Raw genomic sequence first — 15752 nt, forward strand, 5'->3', positions numbered from 1 at the left:
AAAATAGCCCACCATTTATTCTAAGCTGCACCCCCAGGTCTTTGATCCTTCATAGTACCGTGGTCTCAGTATGATCTGGGCAAGGACTAGGAAGGATGTCAAAGCTTAATTATATGTCAGTTTCATTCTTCTTAATGATATACACTGAAGCAACAGTTTCTATTCATAATTGTAAAAACCTAAAGAAAACCAAACATATTGCTTCTGTTATATACAATTCCTAATCATTTCATATACCTTTACAGTGAAAACTTTCTCCAATAAATATATCCATATCATTATTGTTATCGCATAATAACAAAGTACCAAATTTCTACAAATACTAAATTTCTACTGCAAGAGAACACCTTGCGATTCTCAACACAAAGTTTCTGGGAATAAATGCAACATTTGGCCCTATAGCCTTAGGTCACAACATTTCTCATCAGGATGATTAATCTTTACGAAAAGGCAGGAAAACAAGACACAACCACCCACTTTGACATTTTCATTCTTTGAAAAAAAAAATCCCAATCTAGTTCTTGAAGTAGAACCATCACTTGTAAATAGTATGCAATCCATCAAGAGTACTTTTTGATTATAAGATTAACAAGATCATTATCTGTCTTGTTCTTACACTGAGAAAATTGTACTGACATTAAAAAATGGTTCTAGCTTAGTTTTACTTGGAAATCTGATAAACATTTGCCCAAGAACCAACCTTTAAGAACAAAGTTACTTCATTTTTTTCCTTTTCTGCTTGAAAAAATATAAAAATGAAGGGTAACATGTGAAAAAACTTATTCCATTGATTTATACAGGAGTCATTTTATCCAGTCTTGCTACATCCATGGGCTGGAGAATGGAAAGCACGTATTTTTCAGGTAAGATATTAAGCATCCTACAGCTGTTGTAACCCAGTCGCGTGTGTGTTTGTATCTGTGTGTGTGCATGTCTGTATGTACGTGTGTCTGTGTATGCATGTATGTACATTTGTGTGTGTTTATGTGAGTGCGTGTGTGTGCATGCGTCTGCGTACGCGTATCTCTGTGTCTGTGTGTGTGGGGGTGCGTGCTCAAGCACCTGTGGGCATGCTGAAGGAGTAAAGTGAAAGCATCACTGTGGTCACATGGAAAGGGAGAGAGGAAGAAGAGGTGTGAACTAAGCAGGAAAAGGTTTCTCTGCAGGCTCAGGGAGTCTGCTACTGGCTATAATGAAAAGTTTTAACCTAAAAGGAGCAAAGTTTGAGATGATTCTTAGTTTGATGCCTTTCTCTTCCTATTTTCTTCCTCACTTTTGCACAGCCTAGGTGGGGAGTCAGTCAACTCTAGTCTTGAGAAAGCTTTGTTCTGGAAAAAGGAAGACAGTATTAAATTAATGATTCAAGGTGAGTTATGAGAAGGACAGGAATCTTTCAAAAATAGGGTAGGGTGAAGATGGGGAAGGAATATGAGAGTGGGGAGAGTAAGAAGAGGGAAAAGTATAGGAAAGCAAAAGAGGGTGCTGAGAAAATAATTTGGAAATCAAGTTGATAAAACCACCACTTGTCCTTTTAACATAATTCATTTACCTGTGTTATTTTTACTACTCCCTGGAAGTTGTGCTTTTCAAACTGTTCTGCTATATTTAGGAAGGTGTGACGTTCTAGGTAGCAGCAATTACTTAGGACTATCAAAAGTCGTTGTTCCTAAAAGCAAAACAAATTGTTAGAAAATTACATTTATAGTAACAAACTGAGGGTCTAATAGGTAACGTTCATCAATTATTAAATTTAATTATAACCTCTTGGTGTTTAATATCAATACTCAATGCTTTATTTTTCTTGGCTCCTTTCCTAATAACATAAAAAACATAATTCTGTAATTCTACTAATTGCTCATTATTACATAATACACAAAAGTCAAATAATGTTCCCTTTGAAATTTAACAGCTGTATGGAAAAACTTACTGATGAAACACAGCTAACTAGGAGAGTAGGAACAGCTGTTGTTCTTACAAAAGGGGTTCTACTTTATTGGTTACTCTGTTTGATACTTTTTGCACCAAAAAAGCTCTAAAAATGGATGTTTTAAAATAATTACAAAGAATGTAGAAAGTGTTACAGAACAATTTATAAATTTTTCAAAACTTGAAAGAGAATTATAATATCCAGATGACAGGCTCCTTCAAGCCTGGGCATTTACAGATGTTCTTATGTGGAATAGTCTCCCTCTTATGGGCAATGAGGGGACAGACGCTGGGGACTCCCACGTTCAGGCATGGAGGGGGCTCTAGAGCTGTGCATTCTACATTCTCCAGCATTCTAGCCATGTAAGGAAGTTTCTTATCAACATTATCAGACACCATGGCTGACGAATAAAGCATCTTTCTACAGTTCAGAGGAACTATTTTTGTAAATAAAATTCCAGGAATGGCATTTGTCACTGGTATTGTGGCTCACTGAGAACACTTTCCCCATGCTCCCTGGAACAAGTAATTTAGGGCCTTGATTTAAGATCTCTTGAATAAAAACTAAGGCAAAACTACTTTCCAGGAAAAGTTCTCATATTTTGCTTACTGTTTTGTATATGATCAGAATAAATTATGTTAAAGTCAATACAAAAAATGTGGAATGAACAGATTCCTGTCTTTTAAAGTGTCTTTGAACTCAATTGCTAAGCATAGCTTCTATGTCCTAATACATTCACATAGCTCCATTAAAATTATAAAAACTTCCTAAATTTCTTTATTTAAAAGGTTCCTATCTTTATTTCTGGCAGAGTATAGTCTATTCACTACCTTTTCTGGCCAACAACAGATTTAATCAAAAGGCCAGAAAATTAATAAAGTACCTTCACACAAATGGAAGGCTGTGAATGGCCTTGAATTAATCCATGGATAGAAATGGAGCATAAAACAAGGTCAACAGCATCATGGTATATGTACTTCTCACCCACATTTTGTGAGTAAAAGGCAAGTGTGAACCAGAAAGAATGCAGTGAACAGCTCTGGCTGCAGGGGAGAGGAGGCCACATTCCCTCTTGCTCCACGTCTGGTGCTGTGTTATGTGATCCTTGTAAAGGATATGAAATAAAGTCGTATTTTGTCAGCCTCTAAACATGCTGCATTCTGCAAAAATGTTAACTAATTTCTTAGCTATAAAATCAATCCTTAATTATGTTTTCCTTCAAGAGGCTTCCCTCCAAACGTCAGCCGGGTTCAGCAGTCCACCTGGCCTCTGCATCTTCTGTACCTAGTTTACTAACTCTCTTTGGCTGATTTTTTTCCTTGTAATCTTCATGGTTCTTCTCCAAAATGGAAAAACTGGAGTGATCTGAAGTTTTTCTCTTAGTAAGCACATTTTTTTCCCTCAAATCTAACTACTTAGAAGAAAGAAAAGTGTGAAGAACACTGGATAACACAATCAAATAATCAAATTATTAAACTTGGGTGACTAAACAAAACTTGGTAACAACTGAGATGAACATGTATGCTTAAAAATAACAATTCAACCTGTCAAAGGTAGCACTTGCAGATTAAGGACTATGGCCTTATGTATTATTTCATTTTTTCCTTACGGAATCTTTGAAATGTAGGCATTACCATCCCAATTTTGCCCCGAAGGGAATTGGACACCCTCAGTGACACACCCCATGTTTTTCAGTTAATAAGAAGTCGACTAGGAAGTGAATCAGTGTCTTCCAACTCCATACCTAGACTTTTTCTTACCATAACTGCCTCTCTGCTGGATAACAGAACAGGCTAAGATCTCAACAATCTGGGCCAAATCTAACAAGATCTCATTCACTGGAAAAAAACATAGGAACTGCATTGGGTACCAAATGAACGATTTTAGGAGGTTAAAATGGGAGAGATAAAATTCTGTGACTAGCAGAAGCAAGTATGAGTCACTTGGGGTTTTGGCTGACAGTTAGCTTAATCTCAGTCAACAGCAAGATAACCTAATGTGCAGTTCTGGCTGTGTCCCGATAGTCAGGGTCATACCAGGGTCCACTGCACTACCCCTGAAGGATAGAAACACACTTGGAGGAGAATGACCACCACATCAACAGACAACAAGCACATCAGCTGGGAAATGCCTGAACAGCTCAGGAGCTAGGAGAAGAGAAGGTTCTGAGCACACACAGCAGCTATTTTCAAACACGGGAAAGATTGTCATGTAGAAATCAGGATTGTTCCAAAAGACCAGAGAAAGAGCACAGTTGGCCAGATTGCTGACAAGGCCTGTCTCAATTTAGAAGATTCTTTCTCTGGCCTTTGTCTGTCTCTAGCCTTCTTTCTGTGTTCACAGTGTGACAAATGGTTTAAATTCAGCCCATCAACTTTCTCAGATCCTATTCATTCTAGACCCCATGCAAGCACATGGACTCACAGCGGTCCACCGATATAGTTCTTCTGAGGTCACATGCTCTTCTGACCTCCTAACTTCAAGCCCACAATGCTCCAGTTTACATCTGACCCAACCTGGTCCTCTGTCAGCCTTTGACATGTATGTATATATATATATATATATATCTTCCATGTATGTATATATATATATATATATATCTTCCATGTATGTATATATATATATATATATATATATATATATATATAAAGTGTTTTTCTATTTATCATCTAATTATTTATGATTGTACTTACAGAGATCAAACTGAAGTCTTCATGGATACTTCCAAACAAATCAGGAGAAGAAACATCAACAGAAAGACTGAATATAGAAGCAAGTAAGAGAACAGTTATAAGTATTAAAATAAAAATGCTGATATAATGTTATAGGTCACTTACACCTCAATAAAAGGATGCAATGAACCCAATGTAAATTTGACCTTAAAATCTTTTGGCAAAAATCATCTAACTTTCTGCTTTTTATATTTAACTACTCACAGCTCAAAGCGGACACTATGGACTATCTCTTAATATGAGCCATATGAAATTAGCTTTTCGGCCTTCTTAATATTCAATTTAAAGAAATCACCAAGGGAGAAAATACCAAATATATTAATTTCTAGGTATACACTCACATAATTGAAATGTTTTTGCCTATCAGAATCTCCAGGGGGCTTTTTCAAGTTCATTTTCATGGTAAACCACTTACAGATGAGTTGATATAAGAAATCAGTTAATACCCACAAGTGGGGAATGAATGCCATAAATCACAGATAGAGATTTATATGGATTAATCTATAGATAGAATAAAATTACAATAAACATCTTAGAAAAAATTCTTTAAACCTAACCAGCTAGATTTTTGATATCATATGGAAGAATAAATAGATGAAAATATCAAATATTTTTAAACAGAGAAGTAATAAAAGGATACCAATCTGAAAACATTAAAAAATAAACTAATGATAATTAATGCAATATAAAGCGACAGAAAACATATGTGAATGCAACAGAAGAAATGCAATGAACTATATATTAGAATTCAATGAAGTATGAAACAGAAATTATAGCAAAACAATAAGGAAGAAAGACATTTAGTCAATAGTTTCAGGGACCTGATTAACTATACTAATTCCTGGTGTATTATGTTAAACATATAAAGTATTTTTTAAAAACTAGAAAAATTAAATATTAGGTCTCAGAGCAGTGACAGCTTTATATACTGAGAGGCAAAGACCAATACCTGGTAACATGCAAATATGGAAAAAATTCTCAAATTGTCAACGATACACTTAAGAGGCACTTATCTCAATATTATCTGTATCAGTGCATAAAGCTGAGGTACACAGAAGTTACATGTGCCAAACATCATTCAGGAAAACTAAATTAAAAAAAGTCCTTTAGAATAACAGCATTATAAAAGAATTATCACAAGGATTTGTAAATATTAGGAATCAAGATGTGTCGTTTGGAGCTGAAATAATTAAGCCTGATCCAGACTTAATTCTTCTAACATAGTCTTTAACAAGAGTACTACTGTAATCCCTTAACAACAGGGTTGTAAGTTATCAATGAGAAGTTATATATTTTAATTTTCTACTTTTATTATTTATAAAACTTGTTCCTTTGGGTAATTAGTATGGTAATTGATCATATGTTCAGTTTGTTCAACATGTCTCTAGTAATGCTAAGATGAGTGCAGAAAATAAAGAAATTATATAAATAATAAAGGTCAAATATATAAACCTGTAACTTTAATATAAACAATCTCTCTCTCTTACTGGAAGTCTTAGGATGTAAGACCAGATATATAACATTAGTCTGTATTTTTAATCCTCCTAAATGAATCATTAAGATTAATTTCTGTTTTACTTACTGTGTAGTATCTATATCTGCATCAGGCTTGGTGCTCAATTGTTCCAGACAGTATATAAAAATCTAAGTCAAAAATAAGAAATTTCAGTGATATGAACTCTTGGATAACAGTCCATTTAAACATTAAAAATAACTTTTCATAAATAAAAAACCAGAAATATATGCTCTATAAGTGGTATTAACATATACATACATACATACATACACATATGTATGCATTGGGAATACATATCCCAACTTATGTCACATAAGTGATAGAAAACTAAAAGCATCTGTGTTTTGATCCAATCATTAAATCCTTGAATATATTTTAGGAGGACCTTTTCCTTCCTTTCATTCACTCATTCACACGCCCAGCTTGGTTTGCATGACCACCAAGCACTAGTCCCAGTCAAAGAATTTCACACTCTAGATACAATGTAAACAATTCTCCTGTCATTTAATTTGTGTTCTAAAAGAAATATATACAAAGTATCATAAGAATACAAAAAGAAGAGGACCATAATATACATGAAAACTAGGGAATTGCTAAAACAATCTGGAATTAATCTTACCTTTATTTCATTACCTTACTCACCATAAATTATTATGTACTCAGATAAGATGAAAAAAATTACATATTTAATATATGTTACACATGTATTACAGATAAGAGCGGGTTGAACAATAATTTGCATTAATTCTGGCTTCTGGGCCTCAGTGCTTTAACATATTACCTGCATAATATTGATGCTTAGTTGGCAAACCTCCTCCTGTGTTTTGGGTTGCTGAAAGACCTAAAAGGAAGAATTTTGATGACAATTTTTAGACTTAGCTAGGAACACAAAACTGTTTATGAAGTTTGATATAAAAAGTTAACACATGGAAAGCTGCTTTTAGTGTGGGTAACCTTCCTCTGAAAAGGCATGAGAATGAAGAGCTGGCCTACGGCCATGACTCTGACCTGAAAGGACCTCCGACTGCAGCTGCTGGACAACATCCAGGCCGTCATGCCCTTTGTGTGCAAAGCGTTAACGATTCCAAGTGGCCTACCTGCAACACTCACATTGGCCTACCTGCAGCACTCACATCCACATTTTAACTTCCACCAGCCTATTTTGGAACCAAGAAATCAATAGCCTGTGTAGTTAAGTGAAATAAAACAAGCAAGTTCAGGGGGAAAACTCTTTATGCTGAGATGACTAAAAATTTTGCCACTGTGATTGCCAAAGGTTCCTTGGGAAAGTCTGCAAGAGGTTGAACTGAACAGAACACTTACACTGGCTTCTCCAGGCTTACACTCTAGAACTCCTTTAAGTGACTGCAGAGAATGCACAATGCACTGTTCAAACTGACATGGCTAAAGAAAAAAAAAGAACACATATCTTAAAATTCAGAAAAAAGCACTGATAAATAAGACATTCAACAAAAGCAAATATGGTCAAAAACTCAATTTTCCAGGCTTATGTTAAGGAACAGAGATGCAAATAATCTCCTAGTCACTGAGATTTAGTTTTGGCATGTTTTGTACTTGATACTTAAAAATGGGTGAATCTTGAGACTCTGAAGTACATTTAATTCAACTCGAAGTCAGATATAACTAAAATTTTTCTTCAAAATCTTACTTTTCTGAAAGGCAAATGACACAATAAAGAGCAAATGTAAATTTATATTTTAAACACTACTTCTAGGTATAGTGTGGGATGAGCTCGATCTCCTGTATCTTCCACATCTCTGCTACTGTTTAACAGAATTTAATGTTAATAATAATAATCTGTAGGAGGACCAATAAATTAATTTTAAAAAGTCATTATAGTAATTTTCTATACACATTAAATCAGAAAATGAAACTTGAAAATATGTCCAACAAATAGCGTTCAAAAGAAGTTTGAATTAATCCTAACATCTTGGCTCCTTAACTCTATTTAAGGTTTTACTTTCTGTCAGGCACACTCCAGGCCATGGGGAGCAGACAGAGTTCTCATTAAGTGTATAGTCTAAGATAGAACAGACTTAATGTAAGTCTACCATAAAGTAAGTTACCATACTTACCATAAAAGTAAGTTAACTTACTTTTCACTAGAAAAAAAAGTACAGAAAACAGAACAAGAGCAACTGCAAACTAGAATAATGCCATGAAGAAAACAAATGGGAACTAAGAGGAAGATGGTGATAGAGAGAGTCTGTTATAAATAGGATAGTTAAAGAAGATGCCTGAGGCAGTAAGAACATCTAGGCTGGGACTTGAAGGGTAAAAGGGGTGAGTCCCTAAGAAAAAAAGGGAATGAGCCCAGGGCAAAGAAGGCGAGGGCAGAACCTGCCAGGGTTGAAGGGCCACAAGAAGAGCAGTGCACCGCAACCCACGAGCAGTGCAAGGGATGAGGTCAGGGGTCTGGCTCTCACTTGGGGACACAGAGCTGTGTAAGGCTCGAAGTTCAACTACACCAACTCTGTGCAAAAATTTAGAAGCAAAACCTCTCCTCAATACATACTTCAATTTTTAAGAGTTTGTAGAAAAAAATGAACACAAGAAACACCTGTATACAAACAAAATAAAAGATAATTTTCTTACAACAAGGAACCCAGGCTTAATGAAATCTGTATAGTGTCTCAACTTTAATGCTACACTTGAAGCCAGCAGAGGGCACTCTAAAAATACATCTAAGCACTACATATATATATATATAAATGACAAAATACCAACTGCACAGAAAGTATTTAAAGAGTCAAAACATATCTTAGATATCTGACCTTATCAATCTAACCCACCTGCCTCAGAAGGTAGAAAAGCTAAGATGTTAAAATAACAAAAATAGTAAGAACTAAACCAAAATTCAACTGTGGGCAGCTAAATGTTGTGTATGGTTATTTATATTTCTTGCATTAAAATCTAAACTAGATCTTTCTATTTCTTTTTGTACTTATGCTAATACAACGCATGGACAGAGAGTACCAATTATTAATTTCAAACAGGAAGTAAATGGTAGTCTAAACACCTGCTATTTCTCTTTTCTAAAGAGAAAGAAATAGTACTATCTCTGCATATCATCAGTGAATCATCTGATTTAGCTGAATATAAGGAGTTCACAAATCATTCCAGTTCTTCTGAAAGAAGAAAATTCTCAGAATTATCCAACTTGAAAAAGGCAAAACACATTTTCAACATGAGAAAACAGGGTGCTTTCAAAGGAGCTGTTTCAGAGCACTGAAGAGAAGTCAAATTAAAGACTTCAGCTGAAAGAACAGTCATAATGGGGCAAAGCTTAATGTTCATCTCTTTAACTTGATAAGGAATGTTTTTTCTACTCCTGTCACAGAGAAAGAAAAACATATTCTCATTTTGGACGAATGGTATTGGTACTACAGAAATATTAAGAAACTATAAGTTAGAAGTATATAATAGACTTGAGACAATGTAAGTTGTTGTTCAAAGTCTAAGAATTTTACTTATGTTAGTTAGGTTAAAATACTCAAAGCTGGAACCTAGACTTTAACTCTGAGTACTGATGCACCTTTTCTCTGAAATGAGGTCCATGCTGATAGCTTACAATGTGCTCCGCTTTATCAGGTCTATCATGTTAGCATATTTCTTCAACAACAGTGAACTAAAAGACAGACTGGCCAACAAAGGAAGTGTAACTTCTATGGGTCATTCATCTACAAAGTACATTAGGTTTAGTATCCTGACTTGTGTGAAACCAAACGTGAAACTAATCTTCTATGGTTACAATTTCTTACTATTATAGTTCAACTTTAAATTGACTACAAATAAGTTTCTACAGTAACCATATAAAGAATTTTCCAAAGAGACTTATTACTAGAATCAAACAAACTTAGATGCGGCAGTTATCTTGTGAGCATACGTGGGATACAGGTATGGCAGCTACACAAGCACATTCTGGGCTGAGAGTGTACAAGAAACACTAATCTTACGAAGGACCTAAAGCCTATACTCATTTTATGGCTGTTTCGTTGAATTTATGTCAGCTGTTTTTTACAAAACATTAATCCTAGAAAGCAGGTGCCTTGTTTTCTCAAACTGAACCTAATTTTTTCCTTTGGACAAGATTTATCTGAAGTAGGTATCAAAAACTAAGTATCAAGGTAACTCGCTATCTAACCTGCCCTTGTTTATTTCATTTGAGTAAGTTGTTCAGTGTATGATGGCCCAAGGGTCCCTCTTTGAACTGTTTTCCAGGATTGCTTGAATTAAGCAGGATAGGGCTTTACAAAAGAGCTTCAAAAATAATAAGGCATAGTGCAAGCATAAGGTATTGTTATTCCAGTGGCCTCAATATTACAAATACTAGGTTAATAAATAAAAATCCTTTATATGTCTATAAGCTTTGTAGTTTAGTACCTTATTCCATACTCTCATTTAATCTTAACCAATAACACTGTGAAAAAATGTTCTGCTCCTTCTGTATCTAGAGGCAGAGGGGTAAAGTGGCTTCTTTAATAAGACTGCACGGTTATGACATGCCAGAAACAAAAACTGAACCTGATTATGATTCTAAATTGCATGCAGCACAGATTACTCTAGTACAGCACTGTCCATCAGAAGGGTAAGGCGAGGCACAAACTTTAGATTTTCTAGTAGCCACATTAAGAAAACTGAAGGAAAAAATTAATTTTAATATAATTTATATAATGCAGCATATTAAAATATTGTTTCCACATGAACTCAATAAAAGAAGTTGAGATATTTTACATTCTTTCTTTTGAATCGAGTGTTTGAAGTCTAGTGTGTATTTTACAAGAGCCTCTTCTCAAGCAGCCACCACACTGCAGGACACTTCCTTTCTCTAAACAGTTAGTGTGATAGAATTCATTATAGGATAGTTTGTATTTAAATGCACATAATTGTGATAAATGGAACAAGCAAATTGTCATTAAAAAATAAATCCTTGGAATAGAGGTTCATTAAAAAATAAATCTCCCTAGTTTCAAGCATGATTTAATTTAAAAGTTTAGAGGTAGCACTGCTGCTCTAAACCACATTGATACATAAAGTAAGATGTACACTTGAATGTACTGTGAAGTAATAGAAGGAAAGAACTATGACTTTCAAACATTCAACTCCCAAAGGAAGACTGCTGGTAAGTGCAAAAATTCAAGGAAATGAAATATTACATAGGATAATTGCTTCTCAACAACCTGACTCACCACTATTATGTAAATTTGGGTAGGTCAAAATCATTTTATTCTAGTTTCTTTAACTACTATACCAAGTAGGTAAAAATGCTAGTTGTATCCCTAGAATTTATTTTTACCTTTTTCCTTATTGACCTTATCAACTAACAGAAATTGTTGGGACTATAAATGTGCTCTGCAGAAAACTGCTTTTTCCCAGCCTCCACTGGCAAGTGAATAAAATTCTGGCCAATTAGATGTAAGAAGAGTTGTCAGTTGTGGCTTCTGGGAAAGTGCTGGACTTTTCTCCTGCCGGGAGGAAGGATATGAGGCTCAGAATTGCAGTGGCCATCTTGTGATCATGAGGATATCATAAGATAGAAGCCACAGTAATGATCATAAAGACAGGAGCTGGGCTGGGCACTGAACTGAACTAATGGCATGACTAAGCTGGCACACCAGTCCTAACTCCTTTAATGTGAGAGAAAAAGGAAATGCCCATCTTGTTCAGCCCCTGGATGTTTTAGCACCTCAATGTCAATCTTAGCTGATGACCCCTATGTGTAGGATTGCTGGGATCTCTGAGACAGATGTGACAACATGATAAATCATGATTATTTTCAAAGGTATTTTGGAAATCTAAGAGTCCCATCTGAAAGGACAATCCTAGAATGACCAGGTCAGGGTTGCGACTGCCTGTGTGACCTGTGTATACATCTGGAGAGGTTTGCTGTTGTTTGTCTCTTTTTGGCTAAAGGCACAGCATTAGTCTTTTTTTTTTTACTTTGTTTTGAAAAATTCAACTTGCTGGGTAACTTAGAATTAAGCAGCTATTAAGAATGTAATGCAAACAAAAAATAGTAAGCAATAAAGAAAGATCACTTTAAAAGGTATCTACTATTTTTATTAACTTTTAAATATTTGTGGTTAGTGTTAAGCAAAAATGAACTCTGAGAAGGAAAACTTTAAGAAGTTAATTTTTCTATTTCCAGAAATTATTCAGTTATAATACAGAAAGCATATGCTCCTTATTAATATAATGAATCATTTATTTTGAATACAATACACACCAATGATCCAGCACTTAACAGAACTTGAACTTACGAGAGAAGTGAGTCCTTCATTATCGACAATCCAGTCTTCCTTTTCAGCTAATCTCTTTACTTCTATAGGGAAAACAAGTAAACAAGTGCTTTTTTATTACAATTATGTCACTGAACTTTATATAGAAAAAGAAGTCTAGAAAGGTTATGGTTTTTCATTGTTTTATATTTGTAAAAAATGAAAGTAAGGGATAATAGGAATAGAAAATAAATCTGGTAGACTCAAGGATTTAAATGTGTATTGTTCAGTGGATTTTTCTAATAAAACATTAATGTAAACAAAACTTTTTACTACATAGCTCAATTTGGAGAATGCTAGGCTAGGTTTAATAACGACTTTAACAATGATTTGTGACGACTTACTCAGCACTCTTGATAATGTTAAATATGTATAAAATAGGCACATGGTATTTTTTCCTAATTTTTCTGATTAACAATCATAGATTGTTTTAATCCTATACATCCCTGATGATGGCAGTACCAACTCCTTGACTAAGGAATGCCTCTGTCCAAACCCTTAGCCTTACAAGCTATCCCGGGTCCCTGAGGGGAGGAGGTGATACAGTAAGAGGACCCCGCTCAGTTCCTCACCTGCATTCCATTCCCTTTCTGTTGATGCAGTGTATTAGTCACCAATTCTATATAGATGCAACCTTCAAAGTCCTGGTTACAGTAAATGCGTGCATCATTTATAACAATGTCCTTGATTGTTTCTGAAAATATTTAATACCAAACTATTTTGTGCTTTGTGAAGATAACCTTTATTGTTTTTTATGATTGTATGTACAAAAATCCTGAAAATTCTAAAAAGCATGAAGAAAATGAGCACCATATATAATTTCTACTACACAGAGAACCATTGCTAAGTCTTCTGATTTTACATTGATATTTCTAAATTAAATTTTAAAAATACATATATTTTCAAAATTGGGGTCATACTTCATATTAGATACATTTTGTATTCTACTTTTTCTATTAACATTTGCCATAAAGATGTTGTTATATCCTTAAGAATTTTTCAAGTATTTCCATCTTAATTTATGATCAGTCATCTCAAGTAAGTAGATTTGATAAGATATCCAAAAAAAAAGGGAAAAAATTCTATTGAGCAACTATAAATTATCTAAAATATTCAAACTCCATAAGACTAATTTTCTTATTTTCAAGGATTTGGAAGCTGGAAAGAAGTGGCATATTGAGATAATCATGTCAAGGGAATGGCATTAAGTTTTCTTAACATACCTTCTGCTGTGTGTTGCAATGTGACTATCACACAATGTACTCGGAGATCCAGAATGAGGTCCTGGATAGTCTGCAACATGTCATTGGGAATTTCGAGGGCAGTCAACGACTCATAAGTAAGCCTGTGGAACAGACACCACATAAGAGAGCAGAGTAGGATCTCAAAGCAGTTTCTATCATCAATTTGGCCTTTCTATGAGCTACAACATTATGTTGAAAACAAGGGGAAAGTAAACCGTAACAGAGATTATAATATAACAGTAATACTGGGTTAAACAATAAAAAAGATGTACACCCAATATAACATTCTCATCAGATATCAACACCAGGAAGGTTTAAGAGCTTAGGTGAGTTGTTAGGTGATATGAGGAAATAGCGGAGGCAAAAGGACAGAGTAAAATTCTTTCCTGAAGTACTAAAAATCAGATTCCATACTTTTCTTTTCAAAAAGACAAAAAAAAGTTATTTACCCCTTTTCAGGAGAATATGTCCACATTTACCTTACGGTCTGGATGACATGAGCCAGCGACGGTCCGGAGAGCTCAGATTTCACCTCCCAGCCTCCGTACTGCCTCACTCCACCCTCCGGGATGCTGAGCGGGAGCAGGGCTCCACGGACCAGCTTCACGAGACAGTGCATTACTTCCTGAATCATTTTCTAGACAATAATGAACAGGCAAAACTGCACTGAAAGTCATTAACGTGATTAAGTCAACTAAAGGAGTCAGTCTGAACAATATTGAGCATCTTGAATGCAGATAAAGTCTTCTAATGACTCTAGTTGAGAAAACCTTACCCTATGAAGAAGTCAACATATTTATCCTTAACTTACCTTAAAATCATTTTGTCTTTGCCTTACATTCTTTGATCTTTCAATCTGACCTGACTTCTCAGCAGTCTTAAAAATTAAAAAACAAAATAAAATATATTAGTTGTCTTTAGAACTATTTCTAAAAATAAGAAATACTTTAGCAGTTGTATAGATAGCATGAAATATGATAACTTTATTAAAAGGAATGTAAAAGAAATAGTCTAAGCTTCTGATTAAAGGATGACTAATTAGAAAATCATCCTTATTTCAACAAGAAGGTATTCATCCTCCTAAAACCTTAAGTGCAGGTCTCATAAATAAACCTAAGTGTTAAGTTTAAACTACCTTTTTTTATAGGTGAATTTCATATGCCATTTCATAAGCAAATTTACATGGTTAAATCTTAAAGTATCATATCCATGATAACATTCCCAACACCATTTCTCATTCACTAGTAGAGAAATTAAAGGAAGAGTAAATCATGGCTTAATGTATAGTAATTTCAGTACATCTATTCTATTACCTTGACAAATATTTAAGAATATAGGCACTCTATCTGGCATTTTTATTAAAAAAAATAAAAAATATATATAAATCACTGCTCTTCTTTCAGAGATTTTATAGTCTAATTCAGGAAACATATATTACTATAATTGTAGGATTTTTTATCTGTTTACTGATAGCCATGTTTTCCTCTGATATTTTTCTTTCTCCTCACAGTAAGTGTGGAAGACTAATTTAACACTAACTAAAAGAGAAACCTGTTCAACTGGATTTCAGTTACTTTTATTACCAAATTTTCTAGTAACTAAGTATTATTGTATAAAATACCTTAGAAGGGTAAGCTTAGGAAACTTTCCAAATGGAGAAGTGACAACAAAATGGTACAATGTAAAAGAAAATTCTGGTATTTCATTAACCTAATGCAAAAGTTATCGTTAAGCTAGAGAACAGTTAGGAACAACTGCATTATAAATGATTATGATAATTGACTTCTAGTTAATTGTATGACGTTATATATATTTTACGTGTAAGCTAGATAAACAGTGGAGACGGTTCATTTTTATGATGAACATTATCGGCATGAGTGAGTAAAAGAAGGGTAGGGATTGCTGAAATAGTTTAAAAAAAAGTATTAGATATGTCTGATATAAAGTGGACAACACACACAGAGCTACACACCTCTTCAGCTCTAATTTACACTTACTTAAAAATTTTATATGAAACTGTGCAGCTTTTATCAT

General features: G+C 34.4%; 1 protein-coding gene across 4 annotated transcripts in view; it reads right to left on the reverse strand.

The window, feature by feature from the left end:
* The window catches only part of EXOC2 (exocyst complex component 2), a 237394-nt gene that overhangs the window by 68274 nt on the left and 153368 nt on the right, over nucleotides 1-15752 (reverse strand). For all 4 annotated transcript variants that reach the window (XM_037011057.2, XM_073224459.1, XM_073224460.1 and 1 more), the window contains exons 14-22: nucleotides 14530-14595; nucleotides 14198-14355; nucleotides 13698-13819; nucleotides 12457-12518; nucleotides 7499-7579; nucleotides 6957-7016; nucleotides 6242-6303; nucleotides 4621-4687; nucleotides 1550-1666 (exon numbers count right to left, since the gene is read on the reverse strand). In XM_037011057.2, the coding sequence (XP_036866952.1) occupies nucleotides 1550-1666; nucleotides 4621-4687; nucleotides 6242-6303; nucleotides 6957-7016; nucleotides 7499-7579; nucleotides 12457-12518; nucleotides 13698-13819; nucleotides 14198-14355; nucleotides 14530-14595 (795 nt within the window). The remainder of the gene's footprint in view (nucleotides 1-1549; nucleotides 1667-4620; nucleotides 4688-6241; nucleotides 6304-6956; nucleotides 7017-7498; nucleotides 7580-12456; nucleotides 12519-13697; nucleotides 13820-14197; nucleotides 14356-14529; nucleotides 14596-15752) is intronic.

This window comes from Manis javanica, chromosome 16, assembly GCF_040802235.1.
Source record: "Manis javanica isolate MJ-LG chromosome 16, MJ_LKY, whole genome shotgun sequence".
NCBI classification, from domain to species: Eukaryota; Metazoa; Chordata; class Mammalia; order Pholidota; family Manidae; genus Manis; species Manis javanica.